This window comes from Xenopus tropicalis, chromosome 9 (genome assembly GCF_000004195.4).
Source record: "Xenopus tropicalis strain Nigerian chromosome 9, UCB_Xtro_10.0, whole genome shotgun sequence".
NCBI lineage: Eukaryota > Metazoa > Chordata > Amphibia > Anura > Pipidae > Xenopus > Xenopus tropicalis.
In genome coordinates, this window is record NC_030685.2 from 50,917,064 (window position 1) to 50,942,050 (window position 24,987).

At 38.5% G+C, this 24,987-nt stretch overlaps 1 protein-coding gene across 3 annotated transcripts in view; it reads right to left on the reverse strand.

The window, feature by feature from the left end:
• nrp2 (neuropilin 2) overlaps positions 1-17,423 on the reverse strand; it is a 93,632-nt gene extending 76,209 nt beyond the window's left edge. Inside the window, exon 1 of one of the 3 annotated variants that reach the window (XM_031892450.1) lies at positions 16,835-17,422. In XM_031892450.1, coding sequence (XP_031748310.1) covers positions 16,835-16,907 — 73 coding nt within the window. In that variant the 5' untranslated portion in view covers positions 16,908-17,422. 3 annotated transcript variants of the gene reach the window in all.
• Between the last annotated feature and the right edge of the window lie 7,564 nt (positions 17,424-24,987).

Genomic DNA, 24,987 nt, shown 5'->3' on the forward strand with positions numbered 1-24,987 from the left:
ATTGCTTGTACAGTGAGGAAGAAACTGTCACAATAAAGTTATGACTGTAAACTGTTCAACTTTAGATCACTTTTGACATTCCAATTTGTATGATTTCAGCTAAGCTCTACAATGATAAATCAGCTGCAAAGGTCATCCAGAGACCTGCTATAGAAAGACACCAATCACAGGGCAGTTTGCTGGGCTTACATTATTAACTAGACATTTAAAGAGTTAATCAAGCTGACATGTTGATGGGAAAAACAGTCTGCAAGTTAAGAAATCTAAAGCATCATTCGAGGTGAGTAAAGTCTGCACATCAGGTATTCTTCAGTTCTCAGAAAATACCATTTTTCCAGATAGATCTGACCAAAATGACATAGGAAATATATATTTTTAAAACAAATGTTCCTAATAGGTTACGACTTGGAAAGAATTTCATCTTTGAAAAGATGTCATCTTCCCTAAAGCCACCTTATTCTGCCTCCATTGTTTTGTATCTAATTGCATGTCATAGTAACTGAATAATTGGAGCACAGAGATAATTATACTTGATGCACTTTTAATTCATTTCAGCGCTCTTCCTCACCCGCTCATGTGCCGCGTGGCTCTGAGCAACAAAATGTAAGAAGATGACAACGGACAGGCTGTAAAAGGCATTCATTTGGTGACAGGATAATTTTACTTTTCCCTCTTGTGCTAAACGCAGCAACTGATTTCTTAACACTTCCGTTTATTCAGTCAGAATTAACATTCAGGGAAATTACACAGAATGATTTAAAAGTTGTAAAATAAAAAGTGCAATAATTAGGGGGCATTGCAGGTCTTCTGAACTTTTCTGTGTCTGTGTCAGTATATAAATATATATATATATATAGCTAGCCAGGAAATCAAAAGAAAGCACCTTCTTTGAGGTCCCTGGGAGTAACATCCAAGGGGGTGGTGAGCAACATGTTGGTGGTGAGCCACTGGTTGGGGTCCACTGCTTTAAATCATAGCACACTTATTTATCAGTTTTTTGAGTTTGTGAATTTGAGTTTGCTTTTCTAATTCAAGTAAACTTGCATACTGAATGCTCACTTATTTATTAATAAGCAAAACTTGTTCGAATGTTTGCAAATATGGCTTGACTTTGCCTAGGCCAACTCCCATTGACTTTTTATAGAAACTTGCAAGCTTTTAAATGGCAAATTTTTACATTTGAGTTTTTGGGGTTTTTGCACTTAATAAATACCAGATATTTGAGTTTTTGAACTATAATTTGAATTTGAGTTTTTTAAAAGCAGAATCATGAACCATGAAAAACTTGAAATGTGTATAGATATCCCCCTTAGGGTCATATTTATTAAAATGTGGGATTAGAGCTCATCACTAAAAATTCACCCACTTCCTTTTCATTCCTATGGGATTTTTAGAAGCAAATTTATCAAATGGTGAACTCAAACTTTCACCCAATGATAAATACACTTCTAAAAATCCCACAGTACTGAATAGAAAGTGGGTGCCTTTTTCTGTGGTAAACTCCAATCTCACATTTTAATAAATCTCCCCCTTTATCTTTAATAGGAAAAAAAGAAATCTGATCAAGGTAACCAACAGGTAGCCAGTTGGACAGTGAAAGCTGGACATCAATCTGCGTGTGGATTCAGATATGGATTCAGTCTGCTTTTTGGGCACAGTTTTAGTAATGGCTAAATACTGTATAAGTCAGGGCTTGTGGTTATGACACCAACAAACAATCATCGCCTGTAGCTTTCAATGGGTCATCAGTGTCAATGTAGAGCAGAATTCAGTGCCCTAATATTTTTTTACAAAAAAAAGATAGGGATAGGTGTTTTCCATCAAATTATAGGAAAATCTGGCTAGAGACATGGGTAAGAGCCCTACTGTGTAAGCAATTATATAAACCTGAGTTGCTCTGTGCTCAATAGCTGTCTTTGGCACATTTAAGTTAAGCTGCAAAGAACATTGGTCATACAGGAGTAGGATATGGATTGTTTAGGCTATCATTATCCAAAGTAGATAAAAATAGCTAGCAATACCAAATAGATAAAGAAAAAACAAAAGAAATATTATGCAAACAAAAATACTAGCATTTCTACATTTGTATAAATAATAATATTGTGACCCAACAAAATCAAAACAACCGCTATCTATTGATTTTCAAATAAAGGAGCAAACCATTTATGTTCATTTAATATTTTTTTCCTTTTAACTAATTCTTTGATGGAAATATCTATTCTGCCTTTCATAATTTCATCTGCTGCAAATGTGAGTTTTGGTAATTTCATAACACAAACAAATGTAATTTTGATGGTGCAGAGTATAGATGATTTAATGGCGTTAGGGAATATTTACATCCTGTTTGCTCCGGACATAACAGCTAATATAATTCCACTAGTACTAATGACGGTCTGGAGTTTCAAGCTATGACCTACTGAGCAGTCATGAATCTACAGACTGAAATATATAGAATAAAAGTAAAACATGCTTAATCATTAAACTAAAGACTGAAGGGCCACAAATACAGTGGAACAGTGTGGAGAAAATACGATTTATCTAATTATGAAAATAAAGAAATACTGTATATAAATTATGAGGGTGAAGATAAAAACACCCTCACCCTTAAAGTTTAATCCAAAGATGGCCATACACGTACTGATAAAATATGGATTTTCAGACCGTGTGTGGGCTCCACATTATCGTCCTGATTTTCCTACCATGGCCATCAGTTGTTTTGATCAGCTAACGAAAAAAATCTGTGCATATATCGTGTATCGGACTCCTTGGGGGACCTACAATGGAAGTCACAGATTGGTGTCTGCCAACTATTTCATGTTCAGATACTGCCCCTATGTCTTCACCTTCTTATGTCAGGCTATTAGAATGCATTGTCCTTTAATCTGATATCATTGACAGTAGATCAATATATTGTAACAACAGAGGGCTGACATTTCTTCTGGTTCATGCACATAATAAGCAGATGTTTGTGCCAATGCCATTGCATGTGCTTTTCTTGCTGTTATGAATCAGCAGAGTATCCATTTGGATTTGATTATATAAAAATTGGGGTGTGGGTATAGTGCACTTACCGGTATTTAAAGAGCTGGGTGTGGGTATAGAGCACTTATTTAAAGAGAGAAAAAATATTTATGAACAAAAGAAAAAGAAATATGGATGCAATAAATATTCTGGCATGCTATGATGACGCTTAGGGGCACATTTACTAATCCACGAATCCGAATCACGAATGGGAAAAAATCGTATTGGAAACGAAAATTTCGGAAGATCGCAAATATCACGAAAATGCTTACGGAAAAATCGTATTAGTCACGATAATATCTTATTTGCAATCCGAAAGTCACGAAATTTTCGTATCGAACAATTGTAAAAACGGTAAAACCTTTCCGATTTTTTCGTGCAAACGTCCGAAAAAGTCGTGCGCCGTACGAAAAAGTCGTGCGGACGCCTGAAAAAATAGGCGAAAATACGCTCGGAGCGTTCGTGCTTTTGTAAATGTGCCCCTTAGTGTATGGTGCACAACTGGCATTCTGCCTACATGGTTACAATACCTCTATGAAATCCCACCCAGAGTTTTCACATATTCTGTATATACTGCTGTCATTCTATTTTTCCACAGCTGACTTGAAACATGTGCACTGCAGGCTTTTGAAAAATGTTGCAATACCTAAAATAAACTGTATTACATGTAAAAAATATACAAGTGAAGAGATATAAATGAACTGTAAATTATTTACAGAGTATTTAGAAGAAAGCAGTTATTTTGGGAACACCTGATCAGAGAGGCATATCTTGACCTAAATGTAATTTTGTTTGTATAAATAAATTAAATTAAAAACCACATGCTGGAATGTGTGAAGTGGTCGAGAGATTTCCCTGTGGCCTAAGTGAAGCTGAATAACCAACACATTCACTGAGAGCTGTACTAATGGCTTAGCGCTAAAGAGAATCATTCTGCAGATGAGCTAAACCGGTTCAATTCCCCAGAGATAGAAGAATCTTTCACACTCTTTATCCACTAATTAGAAATCCTTTTTTATGCTGGCATTATTTTGTGATGCTTGTCTTAAGAAAATGTGTTTTAGAAATAACGAAAGAAAACGAAAATAATACTGCCGCCACTGTATTTGGTCTCACTAAATAAAGAGTAAATGAATAGGCTCTCCTCCAAGCTTTTCTAAAACTGGAGGCCTGCTCTTTCAGACATGCCAATTTAGACCACAGTAATCCTAGCGTCTGCTCCTTCAACTCTGTTGTTCCTTCATGTTATGAATGTTTCATTCCCCCCCGAGAGTCTCAGAAAAGCCAAGGAAAAGGCAGGAATAGATTTCTTACAGCCATTGTTGAGAATTGCAATCTCCCTTGGGTGGAAGATTATTACCGTAAAAAGCACTACGTGACATCATGAGCTTTTGCCATAAATGTGACTGCCAGGCAGCAACCTAACCAAAATTGTTTAATGAATCATAGCATCATAAGCCAGGCTCTAAGGGTGATGTGTCAATTCTCGTGTTTTCGGCATCAAGCTAGAATCTACACAAGGGGTTTATCAGAGTTTATAGCACAAGGTTATCAGAGCTTATAGCACAGGTTTTTCTATAGCTACAGTGCAGTAATGTCAAAATGATTAGACTTTTTCCAGTATCCAAAATGCTGGACATATGGAGTTGACTTCTGTGTGTGTGCATTTATACATTTTCACCAACAGCATGATGTATGTCATCATACAGTAGTGATCATACAGGGTATATAGGGCAACAAAAGCGTACGTATACAGTTTAATAGAATTCTAAAACTGGGACTTATAAAGTTGTGTCATGTGCTTAAGGTCATTCTTTTGAAAATTGCAGCAAAGAAGACTCCCTCACAGAAAGTTGAGAGGAGGAGTCCAGAATAAATCTTTCATTGTCTAAAATTAAACAGGAAGAATTCTGTGTAAGTGAAAAGGATAAGGACAGAAAATCCACTATACACACTAAACATGATATGGAGTGGGTTCCAATAAGGGGACAAATGTAAATACATTTAAAGTTATGGCACAAAGGACACTGTCTCTGCCAGCACATTTCAGCCTTCTGAAGAAGCGGCTAATAACTCCTGCTGCCTCCCACTGACTTCAGTTGTCAATGCATTGCCTTCACTAGGCAGAGAAAAGTCTGAAATAGTGAAGTTAGGTGTTTCCTATTGGAGTCAAAACCCTGTGTGCCATAGGAAAACATTTCTCATTCTGAAACTGGAATTCATTACTTACAAAAAGAGAACATGGTTTGTGTCATGTATGTGTGGCTTTATATATCTAAATAAAACTGCCCATAATATAGACTGATAAGTATAAACAGTTTCTATTTGTACTCACTTGAATCTGTCAAATTTAATTACTGGCAACTACCAGTAATCCAGTTTTTTAACTCAATTATTAAAGAAATGTATACAATTTTCAGTCACTAGGTCCATCATTGACATGTCTATATTGGCCATCACTTAAGAGATCACATTCTGTAGACAGCATAGGTATAATGGCTTTTTTCCATTTTGCATAGATGCTAAAAAATGGTTAAAATGGTTAAAATGAAAGCTGCGTTGTTTAGTGTTAATGGGTTAAGCTTTAACCTAAGATCCATATCAAATGCTTGCTCGATGAATTCACACACATGACATCATTTTCCCACCATAACATGATTGTTTGCCTTATTCTATCAAATATCAACCGATAACAGACTTGGAAGAAAACAAACCTCAGGAGAGACACCTAATACTTTGAGAAGGTTATTAATGTTAGAATACAACTTGCTTTTACATTAAAAAGAGCATGTGCTAACATTCAGAGACATATGAATCAGGTCCCAATTGCAGTATATCTTATACAAACAAATACATTCTTTTACCTATTTTGAGCACTCAAAAGCATTAACCAATGCCGTATTTTTGCCATGAATTTCACAGTACAGTGCAGGACTAAGTCCAGGGAATATAATTTTTTCTCCTTATTTCATACTGTTGAGAGACTAAGAAATAGAGAATCTGGTACACACAGCAAGCTACAATAATTATGTGCCTGGGTACTGGCCAGAAAAGACTTGCGTAACACAGAAAAGAAGAGGCACACTATGCAGGGCTTTATTAGGACTTTCAGCGCCGAATTTCTTATCCAGGTGCCTCAAGGCCACCCCCCGTTCTCACATACGGAGCAGTGGGGAGAGGTCCCTATTGCTCCGTATGGGAGAAAAATTTCGGGACGGCATGCCATCCCTAAAGGCCTTTGTGGCCTTGCTTTACCAGCATGTCACTCAGACACTTGGTGCTGGGCATAATATATATTCTGTGCAGCATCTCATGTCCGGAAACAAAAATTTCTAAAATTATCACTTGCAAGCTGACTCAATGGAAATGCTCAGCCAATTCACAATAAGGAAATTCCCTAACTGTAAGTAAAAGGCTTTAGCTGTATAAAATTTTCTGATGGGAATTTTTCTCAGGAAAAATGCAACACATATTAGACTAATATTAAATTAACACACAAAAGATAAAAGTGGAAATGATATGGACCTTTTTTCTGAAAACAAACTGATTCTACAGAACTTGATCTTTTGGTGTCACATGAGCTCTATTAAAATGAAAAGAAAAATCAAGCATCTGGAGGTCTGACACAAAATGATTGAGTCACTTTTCCCTCAATACCCTGTTTATATATATTGTACAGGACAGAAACCTTTACTGAAAAATTTGACTGTAAACACATAATTTACATGCAAACATATTGTACTGATTATAATTGGTCCAACAAAGTATTAAACTTGTATTTCCCCCCATCCTCTGTTTTACACTTCCCCAGAAAAAAAGTGCAAAATACAGCTTTTCAAAGTGCCTTTGTTGTTAGACTCAACTGGTGGGCATTCTATAGCAGTACGCAGCCCACCCTTACTCGGGAAAGGGGACTTAAACAAGCTCTGTTCTAGCCATCCACTCTGGTGGGATTCACAGATTTCACTTATCGGTGGTTTATTTTTACACTGCAGCTGCACCGTTCTAAGGTCACATAATTTGGCTGGAATCCCAGTAGTTAGAAATTAATTTTTTCCTTTATAATACAAACCGGTGTCCCTAAGGGATTAGATCAAGAGCCTTATCTGTACTTGACAGCTTCCTAAGCCCCCAGAAAGAAATGCTTTCTTCTGCAAGGGTTTCTATAGTGCAGGACCACAATGCTTTGCAAAACTCTGTTCTAAAGAGCATTGTATTACACAGGTCACCCCAGAGGCATTTACTCCACAAATTGACACATTGTAATCATGTGTTCACAGCTCAGTGACATTCTCTGACTATAATAATAACCTCTCAATGTTCACTCACACCATTATTTTTGAGATATATATATATATTGTTTTTATTCATTTCTGTGGTAACATTTTCAGAACATCTCCAGCTGCTAAAGAGTTTTACAAATTAGTGCTAATTAAAATCATTAATTGCATATAACAACCTCACTGTATAGTTATTAGTAACTTTTATAAATCAAGAAGAATTGGGACAGGAAACTTCGATGATGGTAATTGCTATCATGGTTCCTCCTTAATAGTTAGAAACATACAGTAAGCTGATTAGGGAAAGATAACCCAATCTCCAAAAACACACTTCCTTATTTTGGTTATCATCATATTTCATGTTCCTGCCAAGCACACACACAGATATAACTATTGCTCTTATTCCCACAGAAACTCGCAGCTAAATTTCAAGTGGTTTGCTTTTGTGAACCATATAAACAATAATAAAAAGCGTGTGTGTGTGCTTAAGTATTTACAACACCCACACAGTCAGTTTATTACATAGCTAGATTTAGGACAGACTTAAGTGTCCTCCTTCAGACACAGACATCAGAGAAGCAAAATGCCAGCTGCCTGCGTGTGAAGTGTATAAAAATGACTGTGTGCCCAAACGCTGGCCCCAAGGCAGTCTGCTGCACAGACCTATGGCCATAAATAGCCAAACACTATAAGGCCCCTGGATACACCTTCAAAATGATGATGTGTTCATCCATTGCAAGAAGGGGGCATAGGGATCCTTTTTATTTGACAAGACAAAGTATAAGAACAGCCCCTGCATTACTTGATAGAACTATGATATTCAGTAATGACTGGAATTTCCCTGCACGCAGCATCAGAATATGACATATAGATTGGTGCTTATAATTGGAACATATTCCTTTATAAGGACTTATGTTTCATTTCTTTCCATTATTTAAATATAACCCCCTGCGCACAGATCATTCCATCTCCGTGTATTAATTAATTACCTTAGCAAGTTCCTTGCATTGTTTAAACTCATACAAAGCACTGTTATTTTAAGTGAAACACTGAGTGACTGATGAACTCATTTCACTTAACCCCACTGCTGCCAGTAGCAAATTAAAGATAATGTGCTGCTATGGCCATATGGCAGTAAAGGGATTAAAATATGGTCCTGCTGCACCAGCCCCAGGCATAGCATTAGAAGAAGCTTTATCTACCAAACTAACATCTGGATTCTAATGTCAGTAGCATTTTACTGTTTTACTGCAGGGCATTAGATGCCCAAAAGACACAATGAAAAACTAAAAGCATTTGATCTTTAAAGGGAAAGTGTTTGTCTATTCTATTCAGCAAAGTTGGGCACACTTTTCCAGAACAAAACCCCTCCATTTTTCCATCCTTAAGGAGGTGTAGGAATTTAAATTATTGTCACCAGAAGATCACTTTGCCCGGAAATATAGCTATGTTTAAAGGGAAAAAATACTTTACAAGCAGCAGTCTATCACAAGAAAATGTGTCCACCAGGGGACACTGTTTTACATAATAATAATAATAATAATATTTTCTATGGGGCTCCCACATAAGCATTTGGAATGATAACCCTATAAACATAAACCTATATGTGAGTGTTCCATGTGCAACAGAAAGAGGCAGCATTTGGTTTCTTGGACCAGTAAAAAACTGCCTTATATCCTACAGATTGGCCTGTGGGCTCATAATTGGTATATATTTTTGATTTAACAGGCATTTGCAACAATCCCGTGGGAAGAACTTCAATAACGTTTGCTTTTAATGATGGTATGCTAAGAGAGTTATGCTAATTTCTGGCTTCACGGCTATTTCTAAATTACAGTCCCCCCCTAGCATCTTCAGAGAGCCAAATAATACCAATACATGCAAGCATTTTTAACCTTTTTAAATACATGACATTTAAGGTGGAGGCAAAGTGACTGACATGTGACAAAATCAGCAAATATATGGTGTTCCTAACACTGTGCCTTTACTGAAGGGCATGAGGGCTGTCTGATAACTGGAGGCCAGGTGGATAGCTGTACATTGTGCTCCTGCTGAACACCTGCTTTAGCTCATCACTTATACTGTCAGGCAGCACTGGCATTTTTTCCTCAAGGATGTAGCGATTTGCTGCACAGCTATGTGGAAACATATACCCATTAGCCAGAACTACATATCACAAATTCAGTGTCCTCTGCGTGCTGTTAAAAGGAAGATACACCCTAGTTGTAATTACAGCTTATCATCTATTCACTTCCCCTGAAAAAAAACAGTACTTGTAAAATAAAAGAAGACAGGGTATGTGTGCTTATCTACATATGAATACAAGCTTCCTCTGGTGAGACCTTCTCCAGAGACTGCAATAACCCCCCTAGTGGCCATAAATATATTGCTTCTCATATTTTATCATAAAAAACACAAAACTGATATAATTTGGCAGTGTCGTCTAATAAAAAATGCATTTTCCATTTACCTCAAGACTCAGTCTTAACTACTTGCCTTTGTTCTATGAATTCCTGAACCCCTAGCATACTATTTCTGTATCACAGAAACACAAGAAAACTTTAGTCTATATTTGGAAAGACAAAACTTTCGACAACTTTGGCAGCAACACTGCAAAACTGTATTCATCTTTGGAATGAATTAAGATGCAAGATCATAGTGTGCGCCACTGAATTAATTAAAAAGCCCTCAAGTCTATAGCAACTGTATTAGTGCTCAGCACTGTTGGTGCCTAATAGACTCACTATAATAGAGGTAACAGGAAGCCTGAGGTCAAATGAGGCATTTTACAAGTAGACATACACATACACATGAACACAACAGAGATGCCATATTCTTTAGATCTTAAATTGCAGGCCACAATGCCTTTTACTGTTGCAAATAATATGTACAAATAAACAGAAGATTCTTAAATTTTAATACTGATATCTAATTTTATGTGCCAATAGAATTGAAAATCATGGAAATCTAAAATCAGTAAATCACCTTTATGGTTTTTATTAGTGATTAAAGTAAGGTTTCTCCTGTGCTTAAGCTATTAAGTTCAGCTGTTATTGCTTGGCACATTTCGCATGGAGTATTCGAGTATTCACGATGAATTGGTCATTGGTGATCTACTGCAGTGCCGGGAGATAAAGTGAAAAATGCCACAATGCAGCATTTTCCCCAGAATTCCAGTTAATACCAGAAATTGTTTGCACTTCATCAAAGCAGGATGATTAGGCACATTGGCCAATGGCACTAAGAGCAAGTTGTAATAAGCATGGAAGTTCTAAAGTGCACTATTAAATCTAGTTCTGTTTAAATTCTGCTCTCTGTGGCCTAAAGAGAAGCTTTACATTTGCACTATGGTGTTAAATGTCAATTCCCCTGTTAGGGCATGGATTATTCATTAGCTCAATTTACATAGTGGTTGTGCCTAATTTCAGAGCATACAAATGCATTACATTTACTTTTCTAATAGAAACTCCAGTTATCAAGATATAACTTGTTATCAGTCCCTTGCCCCATCCCTCTTCTGTCATTGATTGATTTTTTTTACCTCATTAATCAGTTTTCTTTGTCCTGAGTGTCTGAGTATCAATCATTATAACACAATCGCAAGCAAAAAAAACAAAGTATTTGCTCCATTTGGTTATCCTAGCTATGACCCTTGATTCTGCCTCCAGACGCAAATTATAATAATTCAGTTAGAGATGTAACACAATGAAAGGCAAAGCCTATACATTAACTGCTGAATCTGCATCCTATAGCTCTTTCTGTACGCTAATGGGTTGGGGATGTAGAGGGCGCTGCAGCTTTAAGAATGCCATTTGCCTTAGCAGCCTATACCATGCCATTTTGAAATGTATTTATAAGTTTAACATAGTTACTATCTACATGGGATGTAGCAAGCAGCATTAGCGCACAAAATGTACCACTTTCTTAAGGTCAAAATAGAATAAAGTTTTTTTTGCCTTAGCCTTTTTCAAACCAGTTTCCAAAATGTATTCTATGACATCAATTATCTGAAAAATGAGTGTAAAAATGTAGCTCTACCAGGGGGCACAGTGTAATCTGAGTAAATTTAAGTAATTTCCATTGTACCTGTTTTACCAGTAAATATGACAACTTCCACTTACAAAAAAATAGAATGCATAAAAATAAAAGGCTCTGTAACTAATGCTATTTATTTTGTTCACTCAATTTACCTTCCCCGTATACTTGTTCCATACATATGAATGGAAGTTGCCATATTTTTCAGGCAGTAGGCATTCTCCATGGTTTTCAGCAAAATACTATCATACAAAATATGGGGATTCTTCTAAAGTCCACAGAGGATTCTTTAGCTGAGACAAGCCATAAGTACTGTTTCATAGGAGCAGGAATCAATATGGACAAGGACAATAATTAGTTAATGTACTCTTTGAATCTACAAGCTGCACATAAAACATAACTTACAAAGGACAAAATTACTGAGATGGACAATCGTTTATCCATTTTCTCCAATATTCAAATACACCCTAGTCACTGCCACAATGTGAATGGTGTGCGGTGTCTTTTTTAAAAGTTGCGGTGACTGTGTTTAAAAGGATATTTACTAAGAGGCCAGTATATACCCATCAGCAGAAGATTCCTCCTCTGGTTTCATCTTTTGAAACAATACACATCTCACATCTGTATGCGCCGAGCATGTTGCGGAATCCCTCCAGAATTACTGTACGCCATTAATTTCCAGCAAATGCTCACTTGTGTGACCGGAAAACCTATTACTATATTACTAAGACAAATGAACTGTCTAGCTGGATTGTTAAATGTACTTTGATATACCTACCAGGGTACCCGTGGAATATTACCTCTTTTTGCAGATAAACTGGTAAATTAAAAGTATACCTAAACTAGTTTTACATTTGCTGATCAATTCAAAACACAGCACACACAGACCTATGGTCATCAGCATTACTGGAAAAGACCAAGTTGTAATGCCAAATCAATGGTTTTGAGGCCAAGCGGATATGTATTTTTCTTGAGTGATGAAACTCCTAGAACTTATGCTTCCTTGGTTGTAAAAATCATGTACTAAAAAATATGATTCAAGGGAAATTTCGTAATAATTTTGTCTTAGGAGAGAACACTGAATTCTTTCCAAATAAAGTAAAATTCTAGTACTTTAGAGAAATGGTAACTCAGGGGTGTAATATGTTTGTGCTTTGCACTTATCCTCGTGTCAGGATTTCATGCCTTTCGAGGAAGTGGAAATCTCTCTGACATCCAAAACATAAAACATTATGATATACAAGTGCCACCTTTTGTAGCTAAGCAGCATGGAGCATTCCCTTCTGGAGAGGGTGAAACACAATTATCTTTGCTCATTTGCAGAAAGCACTTCTGGGTAGAACAGAGTGATTGGCTCATTCTATTACAGCACAGGCTTTTCAATCTGTCTGCTCTTTCTAGCTAGAAAGCAGCAGTGAGATTGTCTGTATTGTGGAAGGGACCGCACATGAACATCCCAAAGGGACAGTAAAATGGATTAATGCACATATGTCTCAGCCTCTGGCTCCCAAACACAAAAGGGTTAATGGTGACGCAGCTGACAGGCTGAACAAGTAAAGTGCAGTGGGGGACAAATAGCCTTTTAGGAGGATCTCTGCTTAGTGAGTGTGGAAGAGTCCATTTATGAAGACCTATTATAGACTTGATCATCAAATTGCACAAAAACGAGCCATCTCTTTTGTGTAAAACAAGCTGCTTGGGGTGGGGAGGGGACATTTCATTCAGTCAGTACCTTAATAAGTCTTTAATTTATATATTTAGTAGAGTATTTCTTTCTTTCTGTAAGCTAGTAATGTGGTCAGTAACAGGTTCCACATGCACCCCAAAAAATAAATGATCAGTGCAGTCCAGGACTTCAGTTTAACTGCTATTTATGAGATATATAGGCCTGTGTTGCACGTCCAGTGCCCCTGCATGGTACACACATACAGAGGATATTTTGAAGTTCCTCCAATTTTGGGCTTCCACATTTCAATACACCAGTGATTTTAAATGTTAAATAAGTTACTTTTCCAGTTACTACACAAGCCTGAGTATTATACATGCCTTCCCTGCAGTGTTCCAAGAAAACGAAAACACTAAAAGTGGACAGCATGTGACACATTCTCCCCAAAACAACTGAAGAATATTAGCAAGGGAAAAATTGGAATCAGCTGCCAGTCCAAGTCTCCCTAATGTCAGCCCATCTGAAGGGAGAAGTTAAATATAAAGGAGCTATATTCACTATATTCAATTAAAGCATTTTATAGCTGGAAGTATTAGATTGCAAGCAGTGTAGGACAGTTATTCTGCAATGCTATGATATTTTTCCCAAAATGCACACTTAATCTTATCAACTAAACCTCAGCTTTGTTTTGCAGGGAAAATACATTCCATACCAACAATGCATAGGGAAATGCAAGACCAAAGAACACCACATACCACAGCATGTTGCTATCTCTGTCTACATAGTAGATGGGAATGAAAATACAACATATGTTTGCAATTTGGGATGTATTACGGGCCTGGGATGATGTCTCTGAAAATCTAATGTATCCTGTGATTTGTTTAAATCTGTCAATGTATACAGTGTTTTCCCAAAAAAGAAAAAAAAAGACAGTGTGTGCCTGGGCTGCTGGCCTCAAGAAGCCAGGTGGCCATGGTTTGATCCTACATGCCTCCATGATCCAATTATTCCACAGCATAATTCCTTCAACCAAAGGAAAAAGAGGCTGCTTGTCCCTAAAAAATCTGAGGAGAGAGGAGACAGAATGGGTATTTATGGCTCTAGTCCCCCAGGCATTTTTTCCAGCCTTTAAAGTTTTAATCACATGGGGATCTTTGGAGAAGTATGATTGCCAAAGCCACTTAGCTAGCCAGGGATCATGAGATGCCATTGCGCTCTGCAATCCCTTTCCAACACTGAGATAGATAATCCTCTTTCTGAAATCACAGGGCTCCTTCCTTCTGCAATTTGCTGCTTCATGTCAGTGCTGATCCCTGAGCACTCCGATCTCAATAAGTGACTTACTTTGTGTCCCTACGGTGGGAAAAGCTCAATTATTTGTGATGCTACATATAAAACCTAACAATGCTCAGTCATTGTAGGTGTGTGAGTGTGACAGGGTGGATACTTATAGCTTAAGTCCCATCATTCCCCAAACAAAAAACAAGGGGTAGTTTTGCAGTAAGCAATGCACACCGTATTTATCTTCAACAAGCAGATAGTTCTATATAGGTGTACTGTTTCCTACACTCAGTAGGCCGTTCTGGAGTAGTCGAATAGTGTCTGTACAGATACAGGGGTCTACCCTGTGTGCCTTAACCTATTATTGTGATAAAATCTCACCAGAGGGCCACAGACACTATTGTTTGAAAAATGTAGCATGTTATATTAGCATGCAGTATGACAGTTGCAATGATAATGGTGAAGAAGCCATAAGTCCATTATGATTATCCAGCCCTGGTCCCAAATTCTAGTATTTATTAGGCCGGTCACAGATATAAATATCACTTTAACTGGTTTGTGCACTTTTATTCCGAATGGAGCCCACTCAGATTTATATTGGAAAGCAGATGATTCCACCAACCCCAACCAAAAGAGATTTAGAATTTAATATGGTAAAGCTAAGTGGCTATGCAAGCTGACTCCTCGCGCAATCAGATGCCTACTATATATTCAACCAGTGTTCCAAGCCTCTGCAGAAAAGCATTGCATAAACTCCTGCATTCCCCCTCACTTCCACTGATCTGCAGGACAAGCACAGTCCCAAATTAATGCAGAGATATCCAGGCCTGTGTGTACTGAAGATCAGATCCCTCTGCACTGTGTTATATGACATGCTGATCCTTTATTAAACAAAAGAACAGTTTGTAGAAGGGTTGGTTGTCTTCATGCCTTATACCAATCTATTGCCAACAGTGATTATTGGTGCAAATCTGGTGCCAGTTAGGAGTTATGGTTCCCCACAATGATCATCTCAGGTTGTACATTATATCTACATTGTTACATGGTGGAGTTTCATTGTTGTTGGTAGAATAGTGCCAATTACCCCTTCAATTGTCTATTCCCATACAATAGGGGCTAATCTTATTTGCAAGTCAGTGAGACTTTCAAGTGAAAGAAAGGAAGATGGCTCAAACTTCAAATGTGTATTGTACAAAATACAGGTGGAGCACTGAGCTAATTACTAAGGGTAAGGCACTACTAAAACAGTGTTACATTAATAGTAAAGCTCATTTTGTGTAAGGGGCTTAATTGAGTTTATTTGTTTGTATCCTGACACATATCCCTGTTAATGTAGAAACCTAAGGATGTCCATCCTAAGAACTAGTTGATTGGCTCCTCAAGTGTTGGCCCTTTAGTAACTGTAAATGTAACTACTATAGGGTGGCAGGTTGGAAATCCCTGCCCTGGTGTGTGAGTATAATGAGAATGCAGGTGGTGAATTGCCTACACAGCACTTAAATGCACCCCCGATTGTTGGGAGCCACTAAATGATGAATGTACCCCTTCAGTATTAGCTACTATTTTGTTTGGGCAGCATGGATGTGAATTACTGAATTATTAAAAGAAAAAAACCCACCAAATCACAGTGTTTCCATGTATAACCTGTTGTGTTACTTTTGCCCTACATCTTCGTAGTAATCATTTCTCAGGAAATGTAATTGTGTAAATAACATGGCAACAAAATGGTGACAATAGAATTAGCTAGTAAATTTCATAGATATCAAGTATGTCTCCGTGCCACATGGCAGAAGGAATTTGACATTCCAGCTATATTCCCATTGCCCATGGCGTGAAGAAATGAAATAGCGCCGTGTGTCTGTGCCACAGATATGGGCAGCGCTTTCCTTTCCAGTGCCGTCTGCCCTTCTCTATCCCTGGCAACTGGCAATCTGCACTCACCGTCAGGGAACATAAGCGCTTCCCACAGGCTTGGGAGCGCCCGTTATGATGAGCGACCCCAGCACAGAATCGCGCTACCAATCGCTTGGATATGCGCACAGCCGGCGTGAGTGAAAGCGCCAACAGCTACATACTGCGATCCTCGCCAACAGCTACATACTGCGATCATCGCCAACAGCTACACACTGAAATAATCTCCAGCCCTGTCTCTGAGATCCGCATCGCTCGCATTCACTTTTTCTATCCTGCATACGACATCTCTTCTTAGTAACGCATCTAATTGCAATTTAAATCGAGTTGCTATAAGATTAAAGCGCTACTACCCGGACTGGAGGCAACTCCTGGGAGTTGAGAAGGAGAAGAAGACCCTCGCAAAAGGCTTTGTAGTATTTTTAAACTTTGATTTATTCCAGATGTGCGGCTGTGCCAGCCAACAGCAGCAGCAAGGGCTCGTCGCACACACGCAAATGTGTTTTGTTATGGAGGAGAGAGAGAGGAGCTGCGACTGTCTGAAATAGGCTCACATAGAAGTGAGCGTCTAAGTGCGGCCAGACGCAGATAGTATAGACACGAACTACCACCTAACACAGTAACTTTTTTTTCCGCTTACCTTCTTGGCCTGAGACTTTGGCTCCCAGCGAGCACAGAGAAATAACTCCAAGCACCAAAGCAAACACATCCATATTGACAAGAAGGATAAGAAAAATCCCACGAGTTCCCTTGTTAGCAAGTCATTGATTTTCACCAAACTGGATCTCTTATCTGGACTGATGCGCTCAGGACTAGGCGATTAAAGACTCCTTGGCCACCACTAGCGCAATTCGGAGAAGTCCCAGGTCCCTTAGTGCCACTTGTTTAATAAAAGGTTCCCAGCAGGCACAGCCAAAGCCCTGAAAAACCCTGGGAGGGTCCTTAGTCCGCTGCTCAGGAGTGGAAAGTAGATGGGGTGTCCAAGAAAGCGCTATTTCCACTGGAGACAGGAGGGGATATTGCAGCACACACAGGCAGTTACAACAGGCAGTTTGGCAGCAGGACAGAGCCAATCCTTGTAGTTCCCTGGCACGGCTCTGGCTAGAGGGTTCAGTGAGCGCACAGGCGTCTGCTGTCTTAAGATGGTTTGGGAGTGTAAGCCCTGAGCCCCTGCCTTCTATCTACCTCCCTCCCAACCACTCAGTTCCCTTATACAGGGAGACAAGCATGTGGATGTCAGCATAGGGGGGCAGAGCTACAATCTCTTTCTCTCGCACACACACAGCCTGGCCACGCCCCCTCAGCCCTGTCACTGATTAAAGCAGAGAGAGAGAATGCCATATATCTGAAGGCAGAGAGAATGCCATATATCTGAAGGCAGAGAGAATGCCATATATCTGAAGGCAGAGAGAATGCCATGCATCAGGAGAGAAAAAGAGAAATGCCATATATCAGGAGAGAGAGAAAATGTCAAATATCAGGAGAGAAAGAGTATCATGTATCAAGAGAGAGAGAATATCATATCAGGAGAGAGAGAATATCATATCGAGACAGAGAGAGAGAATGCACTGTATCAGAAGAGAGAAGAGATCAAAACCAAGAGGTTGCAGCCAGTCAGGGATCTTAGAGCAAGCACAAGGCCATTTCTGTATGGGTAAAGCTGCACCTTAGTCTCTAATCCCTAAGATGCCGGCAGACAAAGCAACAGGTTGTATAATAGGTATAGCTGCCCAGTACTGGGATGGGGGGCTAGGCAGTGTTGCTCTATGTTATTTATCCAATTTGCTGTTTTCCCCATTGTACTTAAACAACCATGACAGAGAAGCAGATCTCATTGCTGTTCATTATTGCAAAAAGTGACCCTAGAATTGCAGTGGAGCCCCAGCAACTGGGAATATTTACATTCACTGGCAGATTCCACAACAGGGCAGTTTTAATATTGTCACCCATCTAATCAGGCTATATGGAAATATAAGCTTATTTGTTGTACAGTATGTTAAATGCAGGGTATTCATTCTGGTAGAGTTTGCCCAAGAGCATACACTCTAATACTTGGTCTGTTTCAGGAAATCAGATAGAAAGTATATGTGAAACTAAAATATTGCCATGTAGTAGAAAAACCACAGACAGCCAAATACTTTCTGTGTTAAATTTATACAATAGATACTTTTTTTTATCCATGTTATGAGATAGAAATAAAGTGCAGGTAATTGCCTTTAGTTGAAAAGGGAGCAATTGCAAAGAAAGAAATATCTCTTGTGCCTTTTTGTATTCTGATAGGGAACACGCTTCTCGGAGAGGATTTGTCATATTGACACAGAGATTTGGAAATCCAATACCCAATAAATAACCTAAAATTGGTTCCTTTTTACCACTGCAAACTATACTGACACAAAAATAGACATGAGTGCTTAGTGCACACAATAGACCTCCATTTCATGGCATTTCTATGAGTCAGCTCAATACCCTTTTATCAATGAAAGCTTTCCGATCTCTTTGAGAATAAAATATCTTCAGAGTTATAGCTGTGTTGTGCATTTATCACAAAGAGAATTTGCCTTTATGCTGTAGCGGTGGCAGATATAGCCTGCCTTCCGCGCACACACTGTGGCCAAACATGACAGTTTTTCATTGATCGGCCTCACACTGCTGTTTTGAGACTTAATTTATAAAGGAGATAAAATGTAACTGTTAATGTATGGATTTAACTTCCTGGTTTCCAGCAAACCTTGTAGCTGTTGTGCTCTCTATGGCAGAACTGGTTAACCCCATCAGTACCAGAGGTTTATGAGATGCCAAATACATACACTGGATGAACTGAACCATGTATGGCCTTTTTAAAGATCATTAATCCAGATCTAAAGAGGGAAACAATTGTGTACTATACAATACTTTGCTTATTCTATTCATAACCCATAGTTTGATTGCACCAACCATTATGAAGTGGGCATGGGTGCGCCTCTTAACTCCAATCAACTGCTGCTAAACTGGAGGCCACCAGCACCATGTTTATATCCATACATTTTAATCTATGCTGCTTTGAGGTGCAACCTCTACGTTTGGCTGTGGCATAAATATATTGAAAGCTGGTGTGCAAAAGTTTGGCCATTGCAAATAGTAGATTATACAAGAATTCATAGCTAGAGTTAAAAGAGCCCTGTTGCAGATCTTATTAAGGACACTTTCCTTATTGCTCTAAAACACTTTAGTTTTTGTCCAGTCATAACTTTCATACCCCTGCATACAATGCCCCTTCGTACTACATTTTGAATGCTTCTTTTTGGTTGCCACCCCTGCTGTGCCCTTAATAATAACTCTGGTCTAAATGAGTTATCTCAGTGATAAAGGGATAACCAAAGCCTTGACACTACTAACGCTCATTGTAAATTATACTGTGTGCTTCCAAATGCATAACATCTCTATTGATTATATATACTGGCCCTCTAAAATCTGCATTTCTCATTGATATCTTCCCCAATCAAATTTACACATCACCATCACTAAAGAACCTGTGCAGCTGCCTGTGAGGGCTGGCAAAGGGTGACTGCTGACTATGCAGGGTTAGTATACATATTGCACACAGATAGTGTACTATTGTAAGCATACTCCATCTTTATGCAAAGTTTTACAAAGGACTCACTGGGGCCAGATATTTAGTTTCTCTGTAATTTTAGAATCCCACTGATTATCATTTGACACCTTTCTGTCACACTACTCAATGATCGAGTGAATGAAAAAGGAAATGCTTGCATTTAATTTGGGGTACGACCATTGTAACGAAAGAGAGCAAATAATGCATGTATTGTATTACACTTAGACACAACCACCACATATTTGCATAATTCCCTTAATTTCCTAACCCCTCAGACAGCAATCAAAGCCCCATTAGATGCTGCATTTTGCAGCCAGTGCAAGAGAGAGTGTATGAAGCAAATTCCTAGTGGCGTGAGATAATCCTGCCTGCACATGAGTTAAGGATGGCAGCTGTTCAGGGCAGTGGTGATGTCGGATATAATGTTTATGCCTCCCTTTTTGCTTTGTGACCTCTGTGCTCTTTGCATAGTATATCTGCCTCTAGGGTCACACTGCAGCTTCCCATGTAGAGAGAAGTTTATTTAAATCTGCACAATGATCTTATCCACACATTGTATGCCTTTTTGGCATCATGCCCTGCCTCATTTTTTGTAAACCCAGATTGAATTCTTCTGTCATACAACAACAGAGAATTATTATAAAATTCATAAGTCCTTTCCCACCTTTGTAAGTGGATTGGCAGAGGAAACTGCATTGTACAAATTTGGTTTTGGTCAGCTTTGCCAAAGAGCATCAGATGTTATGGTCTCCTGATAATACTCACTTTAACTTGAAGCTTTCAATCTGCTGCCCTCCAGCTGCTGTTGAGCTCAAACTCACACTTTTCCCTGCTCAGGTTGTGCATTGTAGTTCAATATCAGCTGAAGAGCTTTTACTTTGAGATTCCCTGTGGCACATGTGCACAAAATAATTACTTACCCTTCCAAAAGCTTAAGTCACATGGGGCAACATACTGAATTAAAAACACCAAGGGAAGTTGCTGCAAGTGTGACAAATTGCTCTCAGAGGAGAATAGTGAGTGTCAGCTGTTACTAACTGAACTAGTGTGGCTCATGAGCCCATATATTTATTAGCTGCCTATAATACTTTTGCACACAGCAAACTGGAAAATGTCTGCCTGGATGCCAGTGAAGTCATCTCTCCCATGGATTCATCGCCTAGCCTGCCTTTTGCTTGCTGCTGACTGACTGAAACAGCAGCATTTTGCTAATGGGTATCACAATGTCACTTTGCTCAACTAGCCCTGGCAAATTCATATTGTTTAATCTCCCATAATTATCCAGCTTTCTGTTTCATGTACAGCGTTTCAGCATATTTAGAGAAGCAATTGCTTTCTATACCCAGCTACACTTCTGAGGACTTTTCTTGAGAAAAGGCACCAGGATTTTTACAAGTGAGAATTTTTTCTACTAGCCTCATATCTTGGTCCTACTAATATCCACCAAACTGAAATTTCTTTTGTTTAAAGGAATTTTACACCCTTGTACAAAAGAAGTTATTTGCTTTATACAATGAAACTCACCTTACAGTATATGATTCCTGTATGTAGTGCGTGCTATAAAATCTGCATTGCCATGTGCTGCCACATAAAGCTAAACACATATGGGCCTCATCCACTGACTGCCAAGTTTCTGGTTCCTGAAAAAGCTTGATAAAGGTTTCTAATTCAGAAGGATGAAAATAGCTACAAACAGGGGTACTCAGTGCTGTACTCCTTCTGGGGGTTGTTAGGCTACAGTGGGTTAAAGGAAATGCTGTAAGCCCCAGTTAGAGGCCCACTTTACATAGCTTGTAACTGCTGTTATATTTGTCATTTTTTTGTCATTATGTTTGTGTAAACGTTTATTTCCCAGTTGTAGAGACCTGCGTAATGTTAGAACACCACAAGATGTATTAATAACTAACAGGCAGTGTTTGTAAAACATCTGACAATGGCCTCACACTTTAATTTGATCCAGAAAACACTGCTTTTAAGTTGGCTTTTACTTTTATCGGATCACAGAATTCATGAGGAAATCCTCCAGGACCTCTCACCTTCAGGAAATAAAATTATATTTCTTGGAAAAAGCAAGGTCTTATTTGGGTGGAACCAAAAACTGCTTCTTAACCTTACTCTGTCACAACAAATAGTATATTTCTTATTTCCATAGCTTCTGTCATTTCCCCCCTGCTCTAACCAGTGGTATAACCGAGTAGCCTAAGGTGCATTCCAATGGACTTCTTCTCAAAACAAAGTGCAGTCTCCAACTCCCTGGTGGCTCTAAAGAAGTTCATAAGTCATTTTAGCTGCAGTTACAAAATTGTTTGCTGGTTTCAATCTACACACAGATCAGAATTTCACAGGTATGCTCACTTTAATGCACATAGACGTCCATTACCGTTAAAAAAGATAACACATAATCACAGATATGTTTATGTGAAATAAGTCAAGCTGGCCATTCATGCTAAGATTTGCTTGGCAAATCTTTCCGCAATATTTCCGGACACTTTGGGTGGGCCAAATAATCGAAATACAATGACAGGCACAGGAGCCGTTGGGCCGAGGAGCATATCAATGAGCCGATGCGATCCCGATCCAAAAGTCAAACCTGCCTGATTTTTGGCCAGATATCGATTGGGGAGACCTGTCGGGGGTTCCCACACACTGGCAGATAAGCTGCCGTATTGGTCTAAAGGACTTGAATTGGCAGATTAACTCTGCCTGTGTATGGCCACTTTAAGCCACCTTAAGAACCTTTACATGTAATATTTTCCCATCAAAAACAGTATATTTTAAATTATGTGGAAAACCAGGATATATTATGGCTCATTCAAACTATAGCCTATATTTCAGACCTCAGTGCACAGATCTGAACAGAGGCACTTTCATCTTGGAGTTTGGATTGACAGGATAGTACAACAAAATTTGCGGCCTGATTTCGATTTGTTGTGACCATGCAAATCATTTTGCATTTATTTCCAATACAAGCCAACAGAAGTAACAGGGCATATTTATTATAGTCTGTAAGCCAATATCACCAGTGAGGTTGCCCATAGCAACCAATAAGCAATTAGATTTAAACGGTCACCTACTAGTCAGAAAACAAAAGCAAAGATCTTATTGGTTTCTATGGATGATGTTGGCTTACACACTATGATAAATAAGTCCCTATTGTCACTGTACCAGTTGAAGGACTGGCATTTGTCTTATGCTATAGACTTCCAATTGGATAAAAGTCTGTAGTCTTGCATAAAGACTGGTGTGCACAGGGCTTTGTGTTTTCATGCATATTGTCCATCTTGAGTGCAGTAGGCATACGCACAGAAGTTTCATTTCTACCAGCATTTGAAGAAGAGCAAACGTGGTTTAATGCTGAATAGAGGGAACTATACTGCTTGTTTAGTAGCCATATTTATGTCAGATATTACAAAGGAAAGCTGACCAGTCTTTTTCTTTTTTGTCAAACAAAGACACCACAATCTGAGGTTCTATCAAAAATCTAACACAGACACAAAGATGTTTGAAAAAATCTAGACTGAAAAATGCCTATTCCAGAAATTGGTACTCATTTATCGGTGACATTAAGAAAATGCAGTAAGTACAAGGAAAAACAGTGCGTCCTTTGCTGACCTCCCAGCAGTGAAGACCCTGAAGGGAATGGTCTCTTTTCACACCCACTGCAGCCATTAGTTTTCAAACCTGCCTAATTTTCACTCCCACTCTGTTTGCTGAGCTGCCAATCAAACAGAAACGTGTGATTAGTGACCATTCTTTTTTTTTTTTTTGCATGCTGAAAAGCGGACTCCTTACAGTTTTCACACTGAAAGTGAATTTCAAAGCAGAGAAAAAAACATGTCTGGACAATGCTTTGTGCTGATTTCTGGTCTACTGTTGATGATGGCTCAGAAATTAAGAATTTCAGATGTTTAAAATCATTCCATACGTCTGTATAGAAATTCCTCCAAATTTAGAAGGGGCGCATATTTAAATCTGTGGGCAGACTAGGAATGGTTATTGAATGGTTGTTTTTTTCCATGTGTTCTGCATTAAAGGCAAAGCCACATCTGACCCAAAATGCACTGATGAATCCTATATAAAATTATATACTGTTCTTTTAAAAACCACATGGTTTGTAATTAGTTTTCTGCTTTTGGGTCTCACATGCATTCCCTTGCTTCACCCACCCATTCTTTTTCTAGTGCTTGTGTAAACACCCAGGCATAGTAAAATAAACTATGGTAATTTGTCATTAATTAGTAGTGTCAGTAGATCTAGATGATTAGATATCTATATCAAGATTAGCTTGTAAAGGGCAGGTTTCATATTACAAAGGCAAAACAAATGCATGTTTTATTGAGATTCAGCATTCATGGATTATATAATGAATTAGCAAATTAAAATTGTGATAAATAGTAGGTATATGTTGGATTTAACTAATGAATAAAGCTTGCATTTATTCTAGAACGCCTCATGAACTATGGAACCATTCTTTATCTTTTCTGAGCTTGAAGTTGTTTTTACCAGTTGTAATGGCATCATATGACCATGGGGGGGAGCATGGGACCAATAAAGAAGTCAGTTTAGGGAATAGATTCTTGAAATGTCAAGAGAAATGTGTTTACTCCAGAAAATAAACAAAATAAAAATCCAACAGATGAAAAACATCTTGCTCTGTGTAATATGTTAACGTATTAAGGCTGACCCTTGATACATTTGCTTCTGCAGAGATTATAGAAGAAGATGATTACAGATAGATCTGACATCTCCTTACTGGTGGCTGGGCTAATCATGGAAGCATTAGAGTATAAACTTTACAGCTTTCTGCACCAAACCCTTTCATTTTGGTGGTTGTCATGTGGTCACCCACATTCCGTATTGTGTTCAGGTTTGTTAAATAAAGGGCTACAAGCAATGGTCACAGCTACTAAATTAACCATTAGGGGTACATAATGAATGCTCCACTAACTGCACAATGCATGCAGCATTAATTAACATTAATTGCACAAAAAACAGTGTGTATATAAGTACTTGATTATGCTCCACCCAAAAGTAGATCAATTTACTCCAAGATAAACCAACTTACCCAGCCCCGCTTTACTAACTTTATCAAACTTGCAAGCTTAGGAAAGGGTGTGGGGATAATTGATGGAACAATATATTTGCCATGTCTCAGTCTTAAACTGAGCTGCCTAAAGTTTATCATCAGAATGTAAGAAAGG